The 23,793-nt window shown below is 43.0% G+C and overlaps 1 protein-coding gene across 1 annotated transcript in view; it reads right to left on the bottom strand.

The window, feature by feature from the left end:
• Window positions 1-1,085: 1,085 nt before the first annotated feature.
• Window positions 1,086-23,793, bottom strand: part of LOC141132891 (uncharacterized) — a 45,192-nt gene continuing 22,484 nt past the window's right edge. The window contains exons 9-12 of the mRNA XM_073621843.1: window positions 22,684-22,841; window positions 19,139-19,299; window positions 14,600-14,849; window positions 1,086-2,618 (exon numbers count right to left, since the gene is read on the bottom strand). Of these exons, the coding sequence (XP_073477944.1) occupies window positions 2,403-2,618; window positions 14,600-14,849; window positions 19,139-19,299; window positions 22,684-22,841 (785 nt within the window). The 3' untranslated portion in view covers window positions 1,086-2,402. The remainder of the gene's footprint in view (window positions 2,619-14,599; window positions 14,850-19,138; window positions 19,300-22,683; window positions 22,842-23,793) is intronic.

Here is a 23,793-nt window from a genome sequence, read left to right as displayed (position 1 = left end):
ATGGACTCCATTAGACCTCTTAACCACTTGCCGAACGCCGATGTACGTCCAAACTTTGCGGGCGGATATCGTGGTTATGGCAGCAGCTAGCTGCCATAACAACGGTATCCCCGTTTTCGTGCAGTGGTTGGCTTTCTGATAAAAGTGGTCCCTGCGGCGGATTCGCCACGAGATCACTTTTTTATCGATGGCAGGAGAGGGCCCCCCCCTTCCGCTGCAATCTGGTGCCCTCCGCCGCTTACCAGAGCCGGTTGTAGCGGCGGAGGCGATTGCGTCTGTCCTATAGCTGTGACTGGAGACGAGTGAGGCTAAGATGGCGCCCACTCATCTCCATGACACTGCTGGGTGGAAGCGACGTCAAAATGTCACTTCTGCCCACGCCTCTTAAAGGCATATTTTTTTCAATGTCATTTTTTTAAATGACTGACATTTTTTATTTTTATTTTTATTGCATTTTCGTGTAAATATGAGATCTGAGGTCTTTTTGACCCTAGATCTCATATTTAAGAGGTCCTGTCATGCTTTTTTCTATTACAAGGGATGTTTACATCCCTTGTAATAGGAATAAAAGTGACACAATATTTTTACACTGTTTAAAAAAAAAAAAAAAATGAAATGATGTAAAATAAATAATAATTAAAAAAAAAAAAACCCCCGCCGTCCCAATGAGCTCATGTGCAGAAGGAACGCATACGTGAGTAGCGCCCGCATAAGAAAACGGTGGTCAAACCACACATGTGAGGTATCGCCGCGACTGGTAGAGCGAGAGCAATAATTCTAGCCCTAGACCTCCACTGTAACGCAAAACATGCAACCTGTAGAATTTTTTAAACGTCGCCTATGGAGATTTTTGAGGGTAAAAGTTTGACGCCATTCCACGAGCGGGCGCAATTTTGAAGCGTGACATGTTGGGTATCAATTTACTTAGTGTAACATTATATTTCACAATATAAAAAAAATTGGGCTAACTTTACTGTTGTATTTTTTTTTTATTCAAAAAAGTGATTTTTTTTTTCCAAAAAAAGTGCGCTTATAAGACCGCTGCGCAAATACGGTGCAAAAAAAAGTATTGCAATGACCGCCATTTTATTCTCTAGGGTGTTAGAACCCACAAACATTATATATGTTTTTTTTTTCTAAGTAATTTTCTAGCAAAAAAACCTGTTTTTAAACATGTAAACACCTAAAATCCAAAACGAGGCTGGTCCTTAAGTGGTTAAAGTATACTGTGGTATTTGGCACCAAACTGACAGTAGCAGATCCTTTAAGTCCTGTAAGTTGCGAGGTGGGGCCTCCAAGGATTGGACTTGTTTTCCAGCACATCCCAAAAATGCAAGATTGGATTGAAAACTGGAGAATTTGAAGTCAACACCTTAAACTTGTTGTCGTGTTCCTCAAATTCATCAGATCAGTCCACCTTCTTTTATTGCTCCTGGGTCCAGTTCTGATGCTCGCACGCACAATGTAGGTGCTTTTGGCCGAAGACATGGGTCAGCATGGGCACCCTGACTGGTCTGCAGCTACGCAGCCCCATACACAACAAACTGCATTGCACTGTGTTCGGACACCTTTCTATCAGAACCAGCGTTACCTTTTTCAGCAATTTGAGCTACAGTAGGTCTATTAAATCAGACTACATGGGCCAGCCTTCACTTTCCACTTGCATCAATGAGCTTTGGACACCCATAATCCTGTCACCGGTTTTCCTTCCTTGGACCACTTTTAGTAGGTCCTGACCATTGCAGACTAGGAACATCCCAAAGAGCTGCAGTTCTGGAGTTGCTCTACCACAGTCATCCAGCCATTACAATTTGGTCCTTGTCAAAGTCACTCAAATCCTTATGCTTACTCATTTTTTTTCTGCTTTCAACACATCAACTTCACTTGCTGTCTAATATATCCCATGGACTTTCAGATGCCATTGTAATGAGATAATCAATGTTATTCACTTAATCTGTCACTGGCAATAATGTTATGGCTGATCGGTGTAAATATACTTTAATGAATAACAGCAAAATAATTGATATTTTTTACCTTCTGCATATGTTGGATAAATATTAGACCAAATGCAGTGTGAAGAATAAAGAACAAACTGGGTTAAGATCTATTTTAATGATTCTTCTCTAAGGGCCTTGTTACACATAGTAATGGCTCTGGAGCCAACATGCTCATATTTTGTCCTTTCATTTTCACTAATTTGATATGTATTTACCCTTAAACTCCACAATACAACCTAGGTATACAAAACATATGTAATGAGGACCTACCTAAACTACCCAAACAACTTCTATCCAATCAAGCAGGTCGCTTGTACTACATAGTTGTTGGCATACTTAAAGCAGACTGTAGAATCAGATTGTAAAATGTGTGGTAAACATAATGCACATTCTTTTCGAGGATGTTCAGAGAACCATAGCTGAGCGCACCATCTGGAGATTGTGGTCCTTCAAGTAGTACTGCAAGTCTCTGTTCTTCTGAGACTCCTGCTCTGCCTGCCGATAGAACTGCTCCAGCTTGCTGGAAATTCTGCGCTTGGCTCCTGACTGCAGCTGCTGGTGCCGATGCCACTCTTGGAGATCTGCCTCTTGCTGTCTCGCCATCTGGTTACCCATAATTTCCTGGAAAAACAAATCCCTGTATCTGTATTATGTGTTTAATAGAACAGAAGATGGCGCTACCAGGACTGATACAAGGGGCAACAATGAACAAAGTGAAATAAATGTTAGTAAAAAACATATGTGCTGCCACTGGTATAATCTATGGGTGATGCTGCTGCTAGCACCTGCTATGTGTTCCCACACCTACAGAAAAAAAGTGTTCAATAAAAAAGTGCAGCGCTACCCCTATAATGAATCATCCAAAGGCAAAACATGCAGTAAAACCTCAAAGAAGTAATGTGTATAGAAAGAAAAATATTAAATAAAGTGTTCCTCTTCATACAGTTCCTTCTGTCATATTAAGTTCTTTGAGTCATTGATTTTTGGGGCGCTCGGGCGCTGCCCCCTCTCTCCAGCCGCCCCCTCTGTGCATGAATCTATCCACGGCCGCTGTAGCCACCCCCTATTCAGGCGTCCGGCCCCTTTTCGGGCGCCTGAATTACAGCGACGGGAGGTGTTTTTGAAGCACCTGATTAGAGCCAGAGGCTCTAATAGGTTTCAAAAAAGGTGCACTGCAAGCGCAAACCATTGCGCTCACAGTGCACCCAGGTGTGTTTAGCAAAGAAAATTAATATTTGCTTTGCTAACACAGAACCACCTCTCAGCCAATCAGGAGGCCCGGATGTAATACCGGGCATCTGATTGGCTGAAGGCAGAGGTGATCCCGTTGGCGCCAAAGAATACAGGAAGAAGGCACACACGGAGGAGTCGGAGTACACAGCATCCATCGCTGCTCTACCGTCCCATAGCTCGCCGCCTGACCAGCTGCCTGACACGCCATCATGATGGGGTAAGTGCCGGGCAGACGGCAGGCGGGCACAGTGGCTGCATATTATGGGCACAAAGGCTGCAATTGATGGGGCACAGTTGGCTGTATATGATGGGGCACAGTTGGCTGCATATGATGGGGCACAGTTGGCTGCATTTGACGCCTATTTAACATGAGTTTGAATGGGATTGCTTAATTCTGAACACGGCTACATCACTAATTATAAGAGGGTGCGCACACTTATGCAACCACATTATTTTATTTTATTTTATTTTTTAATTTTTACTTCCTGATTAAAAAGATTTGTTTGTTTTTCAATTGAGTTGTACAGTTAATAGGTCACATTTAGGCTACTTTCACACTGGGGCGGTGCCGGCGTTAGCGGTAAAGCGCCACTCGTTTTATCGGTGCTTTCCTGCTGTTATAGCAGCGCTGCTTTTTGGGCTGTAGTGGGGTGTTTTTAACCCCCAAGAAGGGATTAAAAAGGGATTAAAAGCGCCCTTTATGCGGCGCTTTGGAAGCGGTGCCCATTCATTCCAATGGGCAAGGGCGGTGTGGGGGCGGTGTATGCACCGCTCCCACAAACCGCCCCAAAGATGCTGCTTGCAGGACTTTTTTTTCCCGTCCTGCAAGCGCACCGCCCCAGTGTTAAAGCACTCGGGTTTGACACTGGGGTGGCTTGAGAGGCAGTTTTCAGGCACTTTACAGGTGCTATTTTTAGCGCTAAAACACCTGAAAACTGCCTCAGTGTGAAAGGGGTCTTAAAGTGAAAAAAAGTTCTGAAATGCTTTATCGTTGTCCCATTTTTTTACATCACAGAAACCTGACGTTTTAACAGGGGTGTGTAGACTTTTTATATCCACTGTGTGTGTGTGTGTATTTAAATTTTCCACGTTTTGTCATGTTACAACCAAAAATGTGAATGTATTTTATTGGGATTTTATGTGATAGACCAGCATAAAGTGGCACATAATTGTGAAGTGGAAGGAAAACGATAAATGGTTTTAAAATTTTTTTACAAATAAATATGTGAAAAGTGTGGTGTGCATTTGTATTCAGCCCCCTTTACTCCAATACCCCTAACTAAAATCTAGTAAAACCAATTGCTTTTAGAAGTCACCTAAATAATAAATAGTCTGCCTGTGTGTAATTTCATCTCAGTATAAATGCAGCTGTTCTGTGAAGCCCTCAGAGGTTTGTTAGAAAACCTTAGTGAACAAACCATGAAGGCCAAAGAACACACCAGACAGGTCAGGGATAAAGTTGTGAAGAGGTTAAAAGCAGGTTTAGATTATAAAAAAATATCCCAAGCTTTAACCACTTCAATACAGGGCACTTAGACACCTTCCTGCCCAGACCAATTTTCAGCTTTCAGCGCTGTCGCAGTTTGAATGACAATTGCACGGTCATACATCACTGTACCCAAACTAAATTTTTATCATTTTGTTCCCACAAATAGAGCTTACTTTTGGTGGTATTTGATCACCTCTGCAGTTTTTATTTTTTGCGAAACAGATAAAAAAAGACCGAAAATTCTGAAAAAAATAAAAGTTTTGTTTTTGTTTAAAAATTTTGTAAATAAGTAAGTTTTCTCCTTCACTGATGGGCACTGATAAGGCGGCACTGACGGGCACTGATAAGGCGGCAGTGATGAGGTGGCACCAATGAGCGGGCACTGACGGGCACTGACGAGGGGCACTGATGGGCACTGGTAGGCGGCACTGATATGCAGCACTGATGGGCATTGATAGACGGCACTGATGGGCACTTATGGGTGGCACTGGGTGGCACTGTTAGGCAACACCTATGGGCACTGAAAGGCTGCACAGATGGGTTCTTATGGGTGGCACTGCTGGGCACTGATAGGCGGCACTGATAGGCGGCACTGATACGTGGCACTGATACGCGGCACTGATGGGCATCCCTGGTGGCACTGGCAGTGGTAGGCATGGGAGTGGGCACTGATTGGCAGCTGCCTTTGCACAGATCAGTATTTCCCTGGCGGTCTAGGGGGCATACCTAGTGGTCCAGTGTGGCTGGTTTCCCTGGTGGTCCTGGGCGGCTTCCCTGGTGGTCCTGGGTAGGATCCGAGGGGGGGCTGTGCTGATAAACAATCAGCACAGACCCCCCTGTCAGGAGAGCAGCCAATCGGCTCTCCTCTACTCGCGTCTGTCAGACGCGAGTGAGGAAAAGCCGATCACCGGCTCTTCCTATTTACATCGTGATCAGCCGTGATTGGACACAGCTGATCACGTGGTAAAGAGTCTCCATCAGAGACTCTTTACCTAGATCGGTGTTGCGGGGTGTCAGACTGACACCCAACAACAACGATCGCCGCGATGCGCGCCCCCGGGGGCACGCAGCGGCTCAATATCCTGAGGACGTCATATGACGTCCAGTCAGGATATTGAAACCACTTTGCCGACGTCATTCTGCTATATGGCGGGCGGCAAGTGGTTAAACATCAATCAATCCATCAGGGGTGCGCATCTTCACTGGTCTCACGATTCGATTACGATTATCTGGTCAACAATTCAATTCGATTCCGCGATGAATCACGATTACCAACCAGCTCCCACTTCCGCTTGGGCCGCCTAGGCGGCCCTTCCACCCTGCAGTCTTCTGAGACACATCACAGTTCCCAAAAGATTGCCCGACTATGCAGGACAGCGCAGTGAGACATGCGCTCCCGGCTATGAAGCTGCAAGCTGTCACAGCCGGATGCCCACAGTAGTATTGCCAGCGCTGTGGACAGGCGGGGGAGAGAATGGAGGGTTTGGGTGGCCACGTTGCTGGATTGTGGGACAGATGAGTGTCTTTTTATTAAAAGTCGGAAGATACACTTTTTTTTGTAGCTGCTGACTTTTAATAAACAAAAAATTGACTTTAACTCCGCTTTGAATTAAAAATAACTTAAAAAGTGCATTAATCCAGTGCACTACAGGGTACAGGCATTCACACACACTGCTGCTGGGAGCTCAGGAGGGATTACAATCCACAGCTGACAAACCGCCCTGTGAAGTTCCCTGTACTGCAGGCATGTCCAAAGTCCGGCCCGCGGTCCGGTTTTGAACGGCCCGCCTGGTTATCTAAACCAGCCTTTCTCAGCCAGTGTGATGCGGAATCAGGGCTGTCAGATCATGAGCCCGATCCCCTGCTGCACTGTACATAGGCACTGTGAGACGCTCCCTCAGCCTCAAAAGTGAAAGTAAAGTGCAGGGGAGTGTGCTGTGCTCTCTGCTTCCCCCTACAGTGCAGTACCCGGCTGAATGAGGAAGTTGGAAAGGTACTGTACTGTAATTGAAGCTAGATTTGTTTTAAAAGGGCTTTATTCATGTGTCTGTGCATATGTCTGTGTGTGTGTGTGTGTGTGTGTGTGTGTGTGTGTGTGTGTGTGTGTGTGTGTGTGTGTGTGTGTGTGTGTGTGTGTGTGTGTGTGTGTGTGTGCGCATTAGGGCTGCAACTAACGATTATTTTCATAATCGATTAGTTGGCCTATTATTATTTCGATTAATCGCTTAATAACCTTTAAACAAAGTGTGGTGTATAATTTAGTTAATATGTAAAGTTTAAAAAAAAAGGCAATTTATTCTTAAATATCTCTATGCAGTGGTAAATGTAAATAACCAACTATATGGTTTGGGAGCAAAATATCTAATCCACTCTGAGAATAACAGACAGAAGAGATATACTGTATATACTATTAGTCGAGAGATAGTATATATCCTCTAACAGTATATTAAAGGGTGAATCTGGTAAATATCATCAGACTCAGAGATCACATTTTTTTAATTTAAAAAACAAACAATATCTTCCTTCAAAAAAAATGTCATTTTAAGAACGTTCGTTCAATTTTCTAATCGTTAGTGGGGTCAAATCAATGTTCATTTTCAACCACAGTGATGGGAAAATTTGGAAATAGAAAACTACTTGGTCAAAGGAATTTTCAGACAGTGGATGTGGTTTTCGTTCAGAAGTTACATTCACTTTAAAAACCGACTGTTAAAAACAAGTGAAAATTTCATGAAATGAAAAATTCTGTCATTCAGTGAATGTACAAAGATTTTTCGTATGAATATTCCCGTCTGAAAATTGATCCATGTGGCCAGCATAAGGCTCGGTGCACACCTATGCAATTTGCTTTTGATGTGTTTCTGCAGTGCTTTTTGCTATGCGTTTTGATTTTGTGCGCACATGATTTTGCATTTTTTTTGGACAGTTTGTTGTTGGGCAGATTCAAAAACACAAATTGCTGCAAAAACGCATTACATGGTTTTCTGCAGCTTCTCCATTAAAGTATATTGAACCAAAAAAGCACCGTTTTATGTTAAAAAAAGTCCCTGACCCTTTTCAAATATGCAGTGGCTGAAAAAAGCATAGTTACAGTAGCGATTATTTGCTCTTTTTGTATTCTAAAGGGCTCATTTTAGTTTTTTTAACCCTGTTATGTTACTGGCCAATTAATCGATTTATGAAAATAGTAATCGATTAATAATCGATTAGTTGTCGATTAGTTGTTTCAGCCCTAGTGTGCATGTGTCTGTATGTGTGTGCATGTGTCTGTGTGTGTATGTGTCTGTGTGCATGCATGTGTCTGTATGTATATGTGTGTGTGTGTGTGTGTGCATGTGTCTGTGTGCATGCATGTGTCTGTATGTATATGTGTGTGTGTGTGTGCATGTGTCTGTATGTATGTATGTCTGTGTGTGTGTATGTGTGCACATGTGTCTGTATGTATGTATGTGTGTGTATGTGTGCACATGTGTCTGTATGTATGTATGTCTGTGTGTGTGTATGTGTGCACATGTGTCTGTATGTGTGTGTGTGCATGTGTCTGTGTGTGTGCATGTGTATTTATGTATGTCTGTGTGTGTGCATGTATGTATGTATGTATGTCTGTGTGTGTGTGTGTGCATGTGTCTGTATGTATGTGCATGTGTCTGTGTGTATGTATGCGTGTGTTATTTTTAATCTGCCCCCCCCCATTCCTGTACCATCAGAACTGCTTTTGTAGGGCTTGTTTGTGATAGCAGCCAGGACTGCTGCTCCTCTGAAAATCAATCCATGCACAGATCGCTTTTCAGAGGCATTTGACAGGCGGTAAAGAGGCATTATGTTGCCTCCTCACCACCTGTTTTAAGCCTGTAAATGCAGTATCACTATATCGCAACCGTGCAATGCACAGTTGCGGGATAGTTGCAGTGCAGCCCCACTCACCCTGGGTATACCTCCAGCTGCAGCCACAGCATGTGTACACCCCCAGCTGCTCCCTCTGCAGCTAAAGGGTAGAAGTTGGGGGTGGTAAAAACAGCCTAACCATGTGCTTTTACTGCCCCTCCAACCTGACATGTGAACAAGCCCTTGGTTCACATCTGTGTGGCTGTGTGCTACGTGTAGGGCAGCCCATTCATTTCAATGGGCTTCCCTACCCACAAAAATGCAGGAAAAGAAGTCCCCGACTTTTTTTTTTTTGAATTGCACTGAGAATTAACGGTACCCCTAAAGAGCAGAGCATTCGTCTGTGTATCGAGAATGAGCGCGACAAAGGCAAGAGAATTCTTGTTGGGCAGTGTATTAGTGCTCGAACGAACACACTTAGATCGAATTTTAATGGTTCAAAGAATTTCAGGCAAAATGGTCGGCCCTCACACATGTTCACTTCATCAAATCTAGCCCTCTTTGAAAAAAGTTTGGACACCCCTGCTGTACTGTCTCTGTGCTGACCAGTGGCAGCTGGTGCTCAAAATTTTTGTGGGAGCGCAAACAAACTGAAAAATACTGAACCTCCCCCATCAAATGCAGCCTCACTGTGCCCGTCAAACGCAGCCACTTGTGCCCATTAAATGCAGCCATCACTTCACTAAAATCCGCGCCCCCCCCCCCCCCACAATGCATGGGCCACCACTGGTGCTGACAGTTCCTTGGCATTCCTGTTTGCACCTTCCAGCACACTAGGAGTTAACAGTGGAATGTGCAAAGGAAAGCCCAGGGACCTGTCAGCACGGAGCGTGGGGTGTAAGTAGAGTACAAACACATTTGTACTCTACTTACTGTTGTTAAAATTACTTTCTTTTAATAAATGCTGTGTTACAATGAACTATGTGCCCCGCTGTATGTGCTTTTTAAAAAAATATGTCACTTCATACCGAATTTCACAGTAGTACATTACATCCTGCTCATGTGACTCCCGGCCTGGCCCACCTCTCTCCGCTCTCCTCTCACGTCTCCTGAGTCCTGACGTCAGCGGGGAATTCTCAGCCCCGCCCGCCTCTCTTCTGATATGATAGCTATAGTCAGCGGGTGGGGCTGAGAATTCCCTGCTGACGTCAGGACTCAGGAGACGTGAGAGGAGAGCGGAGAGAGGTGGGCCAGGCCGGGAGTCACATGAGCAGGATGTAATGTACTACTGTGAAATTCGGTATGAAGTGACATATTTTTTTAAAAAGCACATACAGTGGGGCACATCATTCATTGTAACACGGCATTTATTAAAAAAAAGTAATTTTAAAAATACGCTCCGAGCGCTTTCTCGGGAGGGGCAGGGCAAGTCGGGATGACGTCACCCGCAATCCATTTTCCGGTCCTTATGCATCAATGCCGCATCGGGGGACACCCGAATGCCGATGCAACGATTAATTTCAGCACTCCTACAATCCATCATCTGAAAATGGAATATGGCACAACTGCAAACCTACAAAGACATGGCCGTCCACCTAAAGTGACAGGCCGGGCAAGGAGAGCATTAATCAGAGAAGCGGCCAAGAGGCCCATGGTACTCTGGAGAAGCTGCAGAGATCTACAGCTCAGGTGGGAGAATCTGTCCGCAGGACAACTATTAGTCGGGCACTCCACAAATCTGGCCTTTATAGAAGAGTAGCAAGAAGAAAGCCATTGTTGAAAGAAAGCCATAAGAAGTCCAGTTTGAAGTTTGCGAGAAGCCATGTGGGGGACACAGCAAACATGTGGAAGAAGGTGCTCTGGTCAGATGAGACCCAAATTGAACTTTTTGGCCTAAAAGCAAAACACTATGTGTGGTGGAAAACTAGATCACACAAGATCGGACTTTTTGACAACAAACATGCAAATTAGCTGTTTTAAAGCAACATCCGACCGTGTGTACGCTCCATCGGACAAACTTTTTCGGTTGTCATCGGACTTTTGTTGGCTGTGCGAACGGACAAACTTTCTGGCAACAAAAGTCCGATGGAGCAAAGTCCGATCATGTGTACACAAAACCATCGGACTTTTGTACAAACTATAGAACCTGCCCGCGAGAATGTTTCCATTCTCGGTGACAGGGTACTGTACATCTCGCGCTGGCTGCAATAGGAAAAACACATTTTCTTATTGCAGCGAGCGCGAGAAGGAATTCCCCTCCAAGAGCATACCAGGCCCTTAGTTCTGGTATGGATTTTAAGGGGAACCCCCTACGCCAAAAAAATGGCGTGGGGGTTACCACCAAAATCCATACCAGACCCTTATCCGAGCACGCAGCCTGGCCGGTCAGAAAAGGGGGTGGGGACGAGCAAGCGCCCCCCCCCCCGAACCGTACCAGGCCGCATGCCCTCAACATGGGAGGTGGGCACTTTGGGGCAGGGGGCGCCCTGTGGCTCCCCCACCGCACAACACCTTGTCCCCATGTTGATGAGGACAAGGGCCTCTACCCAACAACCCTGGCCATTGGTTGTCGGAGTCTGCAGGCGGAGGGCTTATCGGAATCCGGGAGCCCCCTTTAATAAAGATTAGGCGTGGTTACCGAGTGATTCACCTGGTGACCCTGCCCCTTATGACGTCACAGTCCTGGGGCATGATGGGACTGTGAAGTCATAAGGGGCAGGGTCACCGGGTGACATCAACCGGTGACCACGCCCCATGCCTATATAAATCGTTGCGCACCTCGCACATGGCATTACAGCGGGAGAGAGTGTTGTGTCAACATCGGAAGAAGAGAAGAGGGAACAAGACGACGGAGAAGACCGGGCCCCCACTAGAAAATGAGCGGCAAAAGAGCAGAAGATAGCGTAGGAGCCCGGCAGAACTGGAGAGCGGGAAAAGAACCAGAGAGCTGTAGAAGAGGCTGGAGAGCGGGAGAAGAGGTCGAGGAGTGGGAGAAGAACCGGACACCGGAAGAAGACCCCGGAGCTGCCTAATAAATTACTTTAAAAACCTGGCTAGTGTTTTTTTTATTGACACTTTTTTCCCCAGGTGAATGGGTAGGGGTACATTGTACCCCATACTCATTCACATAGGGTGGGGAGCCGGGATCCGGGGGCCCCCTTATTAAAGGGGGCTCCCGGATTTCGATAAGCCCTCCGCCCGCAGACCCCCGACAACCAATGGCCAGGGTTGTCGGGAAGAGGCCCTTGCCCTCATCAACATGGGGACAAGGTGCTTTGGGTTGGGGGGGCCACAGGGCGCCCCCTGCCCCAAAGCGCCCACCCCCATGTTGAGGGCATGCGGCCTGGTACGGTTCGGGAGGGGGGGCGCTCGCTCGTCCCACCCCCTTTCCTGACCAGCCGGGCTGCATGCTCGGATAAGGGTCTGGTATGGATTTTGGGGATGACCCCCATGCCTTTTTTTGGTGTATGGGGTTCCCCTTAAAATCCATACCAGACCTAAGGGCCTGGTATGCTCTTGGAGGGGAACCCATGCCGTTTATTTTTTTATTTAAAATTTGGTGTGGAGTTTCCCCTCATGATTCATACCAAACACCTGTTTGCAATGCTTGTCACTCATCGCGAAAGGGAAAAAACACATTTTTCCTTTTGCGATGAGCGAGCCAGCTCGGAGCTGGCTCCCACGACGGGGCTCGCAGGTGTCAAATCTCGCCTAAAACAGTGGCGAGATTGACACAATATCGCGGTCACCTACTGTACAAACATGCTCAGAACCAATGCAAAAGATCACACAACAATACAGAAGTTGACCAAAGGGTGGCAGTAAAGAGCTGAAAAACCATGTGATTTGGTGAAAGTTGGATGAAAAAGTCCTGCCTTATGCATGCTTAAATAGTTTACCGTCAACGCCCTTTGTACAAAAATCCACGGCAAAGTTTGTACAAAGTCCTATTGTGTGTATGAGGCTTAACACTGCACAGCCCCCTGAATATACCATCCCCACCGTGAAACATGGTGGTGGCAGCATCATGTTGTGGGGATGCTTTTCTTCAGCAGGGACAGGGAAGCTGATCAGAGATGGGAAGATGGATGGAGCCAAATACAGGGCAATCTTAGAAGAAAACCTGTAATACCGTGTACACACGACCGGACTTTCGACGGGCTGAGTCCCGTCGGACTCTTCGACGGGCTTCCGTCGAATTGGACTTGTCTACACACGATCACACCAAAGTCCGACGGATTTGAACGTGATGAAGTACGACCGGACTAAAATGAGGAAGTTCATAGCCAGTAGCCAATAGCTGGCCTACCGTCTGTTTTCGTCCGTCGGACTAGCATACAGACGAACAGATTTTTCGACCGAACTCGAATCCTTCGGAAAGATTTGAAACATGTTTCAAATCTAAAGTCCGTCTGATTTTCGACCGAAAAGGTCCGCTGCAGGTCCGATGAAGCCCACACACGGTCGGATTGTCCAACAGATTCGTTACGGCAGACCAGTTCGGTCGAAAAGTCCGGTCGTGTGTACACAGCATTAGAGTCTTCAAAAGACTTGAGACTGGGGCGGACGTTCACCTTCCAGCAGGACAACGATCCTAAACATACAGCCAGAGCTACAATGGAATAGATGGATCAAAGCATATTCATGTGTTAGAATGGCCCAGTCAAAGTCTAGACCTAAATCCAATTGAGAATCTGTGGCAAGACTTGAAAATTGCTGTTCACAGATGCTCTCCACCCAATCTGAGAGCGCTTGGGCTATTTTGCAAAGAAGAATGGGCAAATATTTTACTCTCTAGATCTGCAAAGCTGATAGAGACATCCCCAAAAAGACTTGCAGCTGTAATTGCAGTGAAAGTTGGTTCTACAAAGTATTGACTCGGGGGGGCTGAATACAAATGAACGCCACACCACAGATATTTATTTGTAAAAAAATTTGAAAACTGTTTATCATTTTCCTTCCACTTTTCAATTATGCGCTTCTTTGTGTTGGTCTATCCTATAAAATACATTTACGTTTTTGGTTGTAACCTAACAAAATGTGGAAAATTTCAAGAGGTATGAATACTTTTCCAAGGCACTGTAATTTTATATAATATATACACACCTGATCCGACTCCTCCAGGTAGGCTCGCTCCCGCTGTGATTACACACAGCAGGAGCCGATTGGCAGGTACTGCGGCACCCACCGATCATTGGGCAGAGAGACAAAATGGCAATCTGCTTATGTAGATTGCCATTCTGACAGGAAGGAAGACATGGATTCTGAGTCTCTGCAAAGCAGGGACTAGAATACACTTCTTCCACTAGTGAAAGCACCTCCCACAGTATGGTAAAACACTGGCTAGACACAACGTTAATCCTTTTAATCGCCCCTGTTAACCTCTTCCCAGCCAGTGTCATTAGTATAGTGACAGTGCATTTTTTTTTAGCACTGATCACTGTATTAGTATCACTAATCCCCAAAAATTGTCAGTGTCAGAATGTCCACAGCAATATCGCAGTCCCGCTAAAAGTCACTGATTGCTGCCATTACTAGTTAAAAAATAAAAAAATTCCATAGTTTGTAGAAGCCATCGTTTTTGCGCAAACCAATCAATATACGCTTATTGGGATTTTTTATACCAAAAATTTGTAGCAGAATACATATTGGTAATCTTATGAAGAAAAGAGATTTTTTTTCAAATTGTTTTATTGGATATGTTTTATAGCAGAAAGTAAAAAAATATATATATATTTTTTCAAAATTGTTAGTCTTTTTTTGTCTATAGCGCAAAAAAAAAAAAAAAAAACAAAACCGCAGAAGTAATCAAATACCATCAAAAGAAAGCTCTTTTTGTGGGGAAAAAAAGGAATAATTTTATTTGTACACAGCGTCGCACAACGGCGCAATTGTCAGTTAAAGTAAAGCAGTGCCGTATCACAAAAAATAGCCTGGTCATTTGGTCATGAAGGGGGGGTAAATCTTCTGGAGGTCAGGTCGTTAGGCCATTTCTGAATTGGTGGTGGTGATAATGATGTTCTGGTATAGTAATGTAATTGTGTTATAAACTTACCTTCTGTCTCTTGTCCTGTTCATGGAGCTTCTGGCTCTTCTCCACCTCTACGCTCTCTCTCTGCTGCCGGATGTCTCTCCAGTATTTCATTCTGTCCTCCTCTTTTCTCCACCCCCTCTCCCTATCTTCATCCTTCTTCCTGCTCCTCTCTTCAGTCACTGCCCTGCGGGTCTCAGCCTGTTGGACCTCCAAGCCCTCTTGGTTCTGTCTCCTCTCCAGGTCAAGTAGGATCCTTTGCTCTGTACACAGCCTAAACAATAGAATATGATCTTTAAAGCAAAACTCTGGAAAATATAAGCCAAATACACAGGGTGAAGTTCAAACATGTAGATTATTTTGCCTGGCAAAGGCTGTGTATAATTCTTTACAGACAGTCGTGATTTACACACATTTTCCACATTGCACAGTTGACAAACTTAATTTCTGATTTATCAATTCATCTTCCTAGTTCAGCAATTCAGCATCCAGTGTCACTGCTCTGTCCCCAAACTGCTCATGGTTCAGTGAATCAGCAGCAACCTGCACAAGGGGAAAAAGGGGATATGTGTATGGGTGGCTGCTGCTGTTAATATGGGGTATATACCTCCATGTAAGGTGTGAAAATTATAATCGTGCTGCGCTACCCTCAATTGTGCACCTATATAACTGAGATCAAGTGAATCAATTGTAAATCATATGCAATTTATACTGTAAAGTGCAAAAGAGTGCAATACAACCAACTGAAGTGCTTCGTGCTATAAAGGTGCTAAAACTTTATAAAAGTGCATTATCCAAAAGTGCTATAAATAAAGTGAGAGTTGAAATATAAAGCTTCAAAAATGTAATTTCTTCTTGCAACAAAGTGACTGTGCTTGTGCAAATCCACTCCACTCCAAATGTCACACCAAAGTCCTTGCACCACTAGTGCCCCCTGCTGAGCTTACACTCACCGGATGGCGATGACCACCTAAGCTTATACTTGGGAAGGTCTCACTGCACTTTAATTACTGGTCCACACTCACTGCGCTTTTATTACTGGTCCACAAATCAATGGCCAATGTTGAATTTCCATATCCTCTGTCAAATTTTATTGATGTTCTCTTCAGCACTCTATGTGCCCTGGAGACCAGGGTCACTGGAACTGAGTGGTGCAAGGACTTTGGTGTGATATTCAGAGTGGAGTGGATTTGCACAAGCAGTCTTTTTGTTGCAAGAATTTACTTTGAAACATCTACTTGGTTGTGTTGCACGTTTTTTGCACATAACTTGTGTTTTTATGAGGTTGATGTATACAGTATAAATTGCATATGGTTTACAATTGGTTCACTGTATCACAGTTGTATAGGTGCACAATAGACGGTAGCACAGCTTGTTTATAATTTTCACATAATTAGCATCATTGCCTTTGTCCTATGAGAAAGATGCTGCACCAGGAAGCTGAAATAGTGACGAACTGATTTGTGATAAGTAAAGGTGTGTGAGTCGCTTGAAAGGCTGGCCAAAATGACAAATCCTTTGATAACTATATACTGTATATAATAACACATAAACACTATATGTCCAAAAATTGGTGGATACCTCAACATCACACCTATATGAGCTTGTTTCACATCCAATTCTAAAACTATGGGCAAATATATGGGCTTTCCCCCTCCCCTTCCTTTGCTATTATAACAGCTTCCGCTCTTCTGGGAAGGCTTTCCACAAAATTGTGATGTGTGTCTGTGGGAATTTCTGCCCACTCACGTAAAAAGCATTTTATACAAGATGACGTAGCTAGCAATCAGTGCTACATTTCATCCCAAAAGTGTTCAGTATCGTTGAGGTCAGGGCTCTGTGCAGGCACTTGAGTTCCTCCTCACTGAAATGGTTAAACCATGTCTTTATGGTGCTGGTAGCCAGACAGCCACATGGACACCAGAAGGATTGGCCCCCACTGCAGTGAAGAAGATAGGAGACTTGGGACTTGGCATATCATGTGACCACCAATTTCAGTAAGTAAAATGGGCTTTTATTTCAGGAATTAGCTAGGCGGGGGGTCTGCTTTAACAGTACCCTGCACTGGAAACATTTGAACACAAAAAATTTGGAGGGTTGTCTCCATATTTTTGGCCATATAGTGTAGGTGTGACCGTCAACTGTCCACAAACTTTTGGTCATACAGTTTATGTCAACCATATATTCTACTTTGGTGTTCCAATTGAAATATGAAGGTAAAATGGACAACACACAATGGGATTGATTTACTAAAGGCAAATAGACTGTGCACTTTGGAAGAGCATTTGTTCCAGAGCTTAGTAAATGAGGGAAAACTCTGCTTACTTCCATCATCCAATCATGTGCAAGCAAAAATTCTGTTATTTTTTTTTTTTCTTGCATGTGCTTGGGTATTCTTTCCAAAGTGAAGCTTTCTCATTTAAGCTGAATATCGGCCGATATTGTCCGTTTCAACAGAAACCGGCCGACATTCGGCCCGTACGTATGACAGCCTGCCCAACAGAAGCCAGCCCAACCTCCGGCTTCTGTAGAACCGGCATGCCATAAAAACATCTGCCTGGCTCAATTTGGCCTGCGTAATATATCTCTAAGCCCTCCCCTTCAGAACGCCTTTTGGATGACCCTTCTCATTCTAAACCAACTTTTACATATTACTCCTCCCTACTTCACTCTAAAACTTGGTCCCACTAAATCTAAATGGCGTTGGATATTTCAGAACTTACGGAGAAGGTATGGCAGGAAATTCTTCCTCTACAGGTTCCCACTGTTATCTGCTCTAGGGATAAGGTTATCCAGAGCAAGTTCCTTTACCAGTCCTATTATACTCTCTGTCTCCTCTTCGATTTGAATAGGCTGCCCTCTGTTGTTTGTTCAAGATGTCCCTCTTCAGATGGCACGTTTTATCATATGGTATGGGAATGCCCGCCTATTAGAGCATTTTGGTCACTGCTTTCTTTAGTTCGATTACTCAAATACCTAATATATGTAATCCCTTAAGATGCCTATTTGGATATATTGATGACGACACTCTCCCCAGAAGTTTCGGGCGTTTTCTACACTTAGTTCTGTTTTTTATGCCCAGAAATCTATAGCTATGCATTGGAAATCTCCAGCTCCCCCTACTGTGGCCTTTTGGCCTAAGTTAATTAACAATAACATGAGGTCAGGGATTGCCCAAAGAAATTTCATAAGATTCGGGATCCATGGATGAACTTGGACCGTACTATACCACCTGATACCTAAGGTATTATCATTTGGAGCTAGGGCCCACTTCCTGACTTTCTTGATTGGAGCTAGGGTTCACTTCCTGACTTTCTTGATTGGAGCTAGGGTTCACTTCCTGACTTTCATGATTACTATACATAAATGCATTGTTTTGTTGGTAACCTGTACTTTATGTCTTCAGATGAGTTTCTGTCATATAGCTGCTCCTTTACTACCTGTTGACAGTGTACCAAATAGACATTCTGTTTATACTGTATCGTAATACCTGAGCAATGTCTGCTCTTTCCTCTTTTTATTTTGTACTTGCAAACTTTATGTACAATAAAGTTACCTAATTAGTAAAGTGAGCTCCTCCCAAGCTCTTCAGTTTTTTTTATTCAGCCCGCAAATTGAACAAAAAAAAAAAAAAAATGATAGTGTGTACCAGGCTTTACGAAGCTCTGGATCAAATGTGTGAGTGCAACTGCACTTGCAAAGTGCACAGTATATTTGCCTTTAGTAAATAAACTCCATGTCACATGACTTCCATTGACTTACCAATGAAAGTACTCTACACTTAAAGCGGGGTTCCACCCAAATTTTGAACAATATCTGTATGTATTCTCTTCCTTGCCTAGATGCTGACATGCCGTTTTAAAAAAATTTAAATCGCCGTAATTACCGTTTATTTTTCTAATCTTCTTTGCACTTCCTGGTTCTCCTCCCGTGGGAGTAGGCGTGTTTCTAGCCTCTCCTAGACTCCTGGGAGCTAGTCTCAGGCTTCCCAGGATGCCACTGAGCATGTGCGGGAACGAGCGGTGAATGCTGGGAGCACAGCATTCACCACATCCAGGAAATAAATGCTTGTGGGCTTCAAATGCCCACAATGAAGATGGAAACCGCCTGCAGTGAATAATATAAGTTATTCTTTCCGACGAAATCTGACACAGGTGGACATATTACACACAATATGTGAGTATGTAATGCTGAGAAGAAAAGTTTGTGAATGAACTAAAAAAAAAAAAAAAAAACAATAGATAGGTGGACCCCCGCTTTAAGCATTAAAAGCTTTACCCTGTATGGGTAATTCGATGGGTTACAATGAAGAGACATGGCAACTGGAAAGAGCAATCTGCACCCCTCTGCCTAGCAAATTCAGGACGGGAGGAGAGGGGAGTAATGGATTTGTGATGTCATTGGAGTGTCATATAGATTTTCTGCCTAGAAAAGGAATATTGTATTTTCTCGCAAAAATTACCTAGCCTATGTCACTTTTGAGTCTGACAAATATCCAAAAAGGACACATCTTATCTACACTAAAAGTAAAGGCAGAAGAGTTGCTGGCAGCACATTTTCTACCTTCTGCTGTCTTGCAGTATGGCTTCTCTCTCTTCCAACTCTTTGAATTTCTCCTCCTTCCTCCTCTGTCTCTCTTCTGCCTGAATCTTCCATAGTTTGGCCTTTTCTGCTTCCTTCCTCTCCCTCAGCTCCTGGTTGCTCCGTGCCTTTACTTCGTAATTCTAAAGGAATTAAAGAGTTAGCTATGGAACAGTTGCAAAACAGCAAGGAATTTAGGAAAGATCAAGGAGAGTAAAGGAAGAACTCACACCATCCAAATGAATACAGAAATAGGCGGGTTATCAGCAAGTTGGACAACTCATAGGGTCCTTGCACACTGGGCTTAAAAAACGCTGCCTATGCAGGAGATTTGCATTTTTTTTCTGCCTGTAGAAGCAGCTCAATGTTATCCAATGTGTCAATGCACACTAGGATGTTTACAGACATATTTTAAGTTCAGCATTTAGGCTTGATTCACATCTATGCATGTTGCTTTTCAGCATTTCTGCAGTGTTTTTTGCGGTGCTTGCCGCCTTTTTGAACAGCGTTTTTGCCACGTTTTTGCGTTTTTTTTTTTTTTTTTACAGTTTTTTTTGTTTTTTTTTTAGTTTTTATACTGTATACAGTGTAAAAAAAAAAAAACGCAAAAAACGCAAAACGCTGTAAAAACGTTGCAAAAACGCTGTACTTGCGTTTTTGATGTCCATTGAATTCTATTACATGCAAATGCTGCATTTTGCATGAAAAAAAGTCCATGACCCTTTCCAAAAACGCAGAGGCACAAAAATGCATTGATGTGAACATGTTCCATAGGAACCCATGTTAAAAAATTCCCATGCATTTCTGCAAAATGCATCAAAAAACGCATTAGTGTGAATGGAGCCTAAGAGACAGAAAAAAACCTTCTGGATCATGTTTTTGAGAAGAGTTTTTGGGCAGAAAAAATGCTAAACGCACCTACATGAGCATTTTTGTGCCAAGGAAATTGGTGGGTTTTTTTTGTACAGTGTGCATGGAACCACAAACTGGGACTGTGAGGAAGAACAGGAAGTTATAAGCTCATAAGATTTCTAGCAAAATTAACACATATTTTTTACATTTATTGAACAGTTATCAAAATGATTTCAATTGAATATTTAACCACTTAAAGTCCAGGCCAATTTTTTACACACATTAAAATCTGCATTTTTTTGCTGGAAAATGTCTTAAATTTTCAAAATAATTATATATTTTCTTAAAGCAGAGGTCCTGTAGAATAAGGTTGCAGTTATAATTTTATGTTGCATGATATTTGTGCAGCTGTTTATAAAACACATTTGTAGGAAGAAAATACACTAAAATTAATTTTAGTGCACACAAACACAGTAGAATACCCAATTTTTGGTATAATATAAAAGATGGTATTGAGTTAAGTAAAATATTCATAACAAATATGTCAAACCTTGGAACAGTGTGTGGACATGAAATTGTGAAAAAATCTACCATAACCAAAATTGCACATAGCAAGGATTTAAAAGCCTTTGTCGGCTATCAATTTAGAATTAATTTTTTAATTTTGAATATTAGCCCTATAATTATTGCTCTCACTCTGACGTCCACAGTGATACCTCACATTGCTGTTTATATACCTGTGTGTACCCTATGTGCACATATGCATTTTCTTACGTGTGAGGGGAGACAGGATTGCTTTTAAATGTTTAAAAAAATAGAATTATCATAAAATATTTAAAACTCCTTTTAATTTTTTTTTTCATTTACGTTTATTGTTATCACAAGGAAGCCAACAAGCCCCCCATGTGATAACATTGAAAGGTGACAGGTTCTCTATATGGAGAGATTAGGGGTTGACTGGACCCCTAATGTCACCTCTGCTCTCCACTGTAGCTAATCAAGCAAAAAACATGCTTGAATAGCTGCTTCCCCAGCTACAGTGGTTGGGGAATGACAGCTCTGAACGCAGGAACTGATTAAATGTTTGTTGCCTCTGGATTCATTAGTCTCAGAGCAGCGTCTCCCGCTCGGCATCCTGACAAAGTTCACTGCAGTTCTGGACACCCCAGGAACCACCACGGGGGGTGACAGGTGGGGTGGCATCACCACCTCAGTGCTCTACAGCCTCCTGAATTTTGTTATATCTGACTGATAAGTTTAAAAATACCTGTTGCTAGAAATCTAGCTATTCTCTCTGCCTGTGCTGTTTTCAATTACATTGTTTCCAGTTCTTTGAGGTGTAAGAGGCATTTTCCATGTGTGAATTTGACAGTAATAGCCGGTTCACACTGGGACGACTTGTCAGGCGACGTAGCCGCCTGACAAGTCACGTCCCGTTCTTTACAATGGAACTGTTCTAATAGGAGTGACTTAAGTCGCTCCGACTTAGAAAAAGGTTCCTGTACGACTTTGGGGGCGACTTGAGGCGACTTGCATTGACTTCTATATAGAAGTCGTTTTGCAAGTCGCCGCTGCTGTCGTGTGCAGGTCGCCTGAGGCAGTCGCGCTGCAAGTCGTGCTGCCTCAGTGTGAACCGACTCTAAGAGAAGGGCAGGGTTTTGTAGTCCCATCTTGTTTTGTTGTTATGATACAGAAGGGTGAGTGAACATTGTCATACGATAGGAAGTGTCAAGATCAACAGGAAAAAATCAAGGGAAAAAAGAAAACTAGTGCAGCCACCACACCAAAAGTTTGTTAACCCCTTTGCGCCTAAGGGTAAAACAAATCTTAATGCCTAAGCCCAATTTTGCAACTTTGATATGTGTTAGTAAAACCGTACATATCATCACAACTACTTTGTGCACCCAGGTGGATTATACCTTGTTTTATTCAGGACAAATTGGGATTTCATTTGGTGGTAAATGGTAATGGACATCGCCTGATTTTTTTTTTTTTTTTATCATCTAAGGAAAACTGGCCCAAAATGGTAACAAAACAAAAATGTTCTGCTCATGACGATCACAGCGATACCACTGTACGTGTATGTTAGTCGTTATTTATTCCCGTCGTACAGCCCAGAAACAATAGTGCGCATTTTGCTTTTTTTTTTTTATCCTACCTAAAACACACTGACACTGATACTAATTAAAAAAAAAATCCTGTCCAAAAAAAAAAAATGGTGCTTTTTGACCTTGAGCTTTGACCCTGACCTTGACCCAAACACTAACCCTGGGGCTGACCTGGATTAAACCTTGAGCTAGGTACTTTTTTTCACTTTAATTTAAATTCTTATTATATATTTTTTTCTACACACACTTTTTTTTTCTATCTCTGCAAGGACAGAGAAAGATACAATGTATCTCCATAAAGGGAGATACGCAAATACTGGTATGTGGCCCCACGGAAAAAAGCCCAGTCCAATGAGGCCACATATTTGCGTACGGTCGGCGTGAAGGAGTTAAGCTGCAATGTATTACATTTTCGTTTTGGGGTTTAGATAAAAATTTGGTGAATCAGGTTCCATTGTAAATCATCTGAAAACAGGCCAAAATAAGATGTAAACTCATTTTCACCCTTTTAGCGAAACAGGCAATATATGTGTATGAGCAAAAATTCCATTTTTGTTTTTAACCCACCAGTTTGAGAGGAGCAGAACGGGGTCGACGCTCAAGTAAAGCTGATTCCATAGCCTTTCGATCCTCTTTCATTGCCTGATTAATACGTTGCAAGGTGGTTTGGAGATTTGTCATGTTGGTCGGCCTCGAGGGATTGTATGAGGTGGACATTCCATCATCTAACACAGAAATAACTATTAAAGTGGAGTTCCACCCATAAAATGTACTTTACATAATTCAACTGTAATCTCCTTCAGCAACAACATTTGGAATTTTTTTTATTTTCTTTTACTCACTCCTTCTGCACTGTTGCTATGGGATCCCTTGTAGTCTGCCACTTCCTCTCTGTGGCGATTGACATAATTTCCTTTGGCGCCAGTGCTCCTGGGAGATGTGTGTCATCCTTTCTCAGGAGTCAGTGGGCAGCGCCAAGGGCTAGCATCGCGTTATTTAGAAGTTTTCTGAGCTGCGAGTTGTGCATACTGCGCATGCATGAGAAAAGGCGGTGCATGCTGGTTACTCAGCAGCACCGTATTCCAGAGGTTTATCCTTGTGGGCTTTGCCTGCCCGCAAGCAAGATGGGAACGCACATCAAGGATAAATATAAGGTTAGTTTTTAGATAAAATATTAACTATTGTGGCGCAATTGATCAGACTAATGAGTGCCACATTATAATACTGTAATGATAATAGATGGATTTTGAAAAAGAAATTGTTATATGTCGTTGGAACTCCGCTTTAACAATGCATTTGTAAAAGCCCTGTTCAGATTACACTGGATGTAAAGAAGAATCCAATTTGTGTTCAATCCATGGCTGGACTACCCTCTGGCCACATAGACAGGTTGTGGGACAAAGTAAAAAGTGTACTAATGCGCTGATATGAACTAGTAAATAAATAAATAAGTGACAAATACTAGAAGATGACCAAATAATATAGCTGCAATTATTGTGTATGTGAACTGATATCACACAAAAAGTGTTGTATATATTCAAAATGTATAATGCGCTAATATTAACCTCCCAATATAACACGGTGTGATCTCTTAATGATTAATCAGTGAATCCTGTGCAAAATAATCAAATAGAGCCTATTATAAATAACATAACATCCTTCACCATAACAAAATCC

Source organism: Aquarana catesbeiana, linkage group LG03 (genome assembly GCF_042186555.1).
Source record: "Aquarana catesbeiana isolate 2022-GZ linkage group LG03, ASM4218655v1, whole genome shotgun sequence".
In the NCBI taxonomy this organism is placed as follows: Eukaryota; Metazoa; Chordata; class Amphibia; order Anura; family Ranidae; genus Aquarana; species Aquarana catesbeiana.
This window is presented reverse-complemented; position numbering and strand designations above follow the sequence as displayed.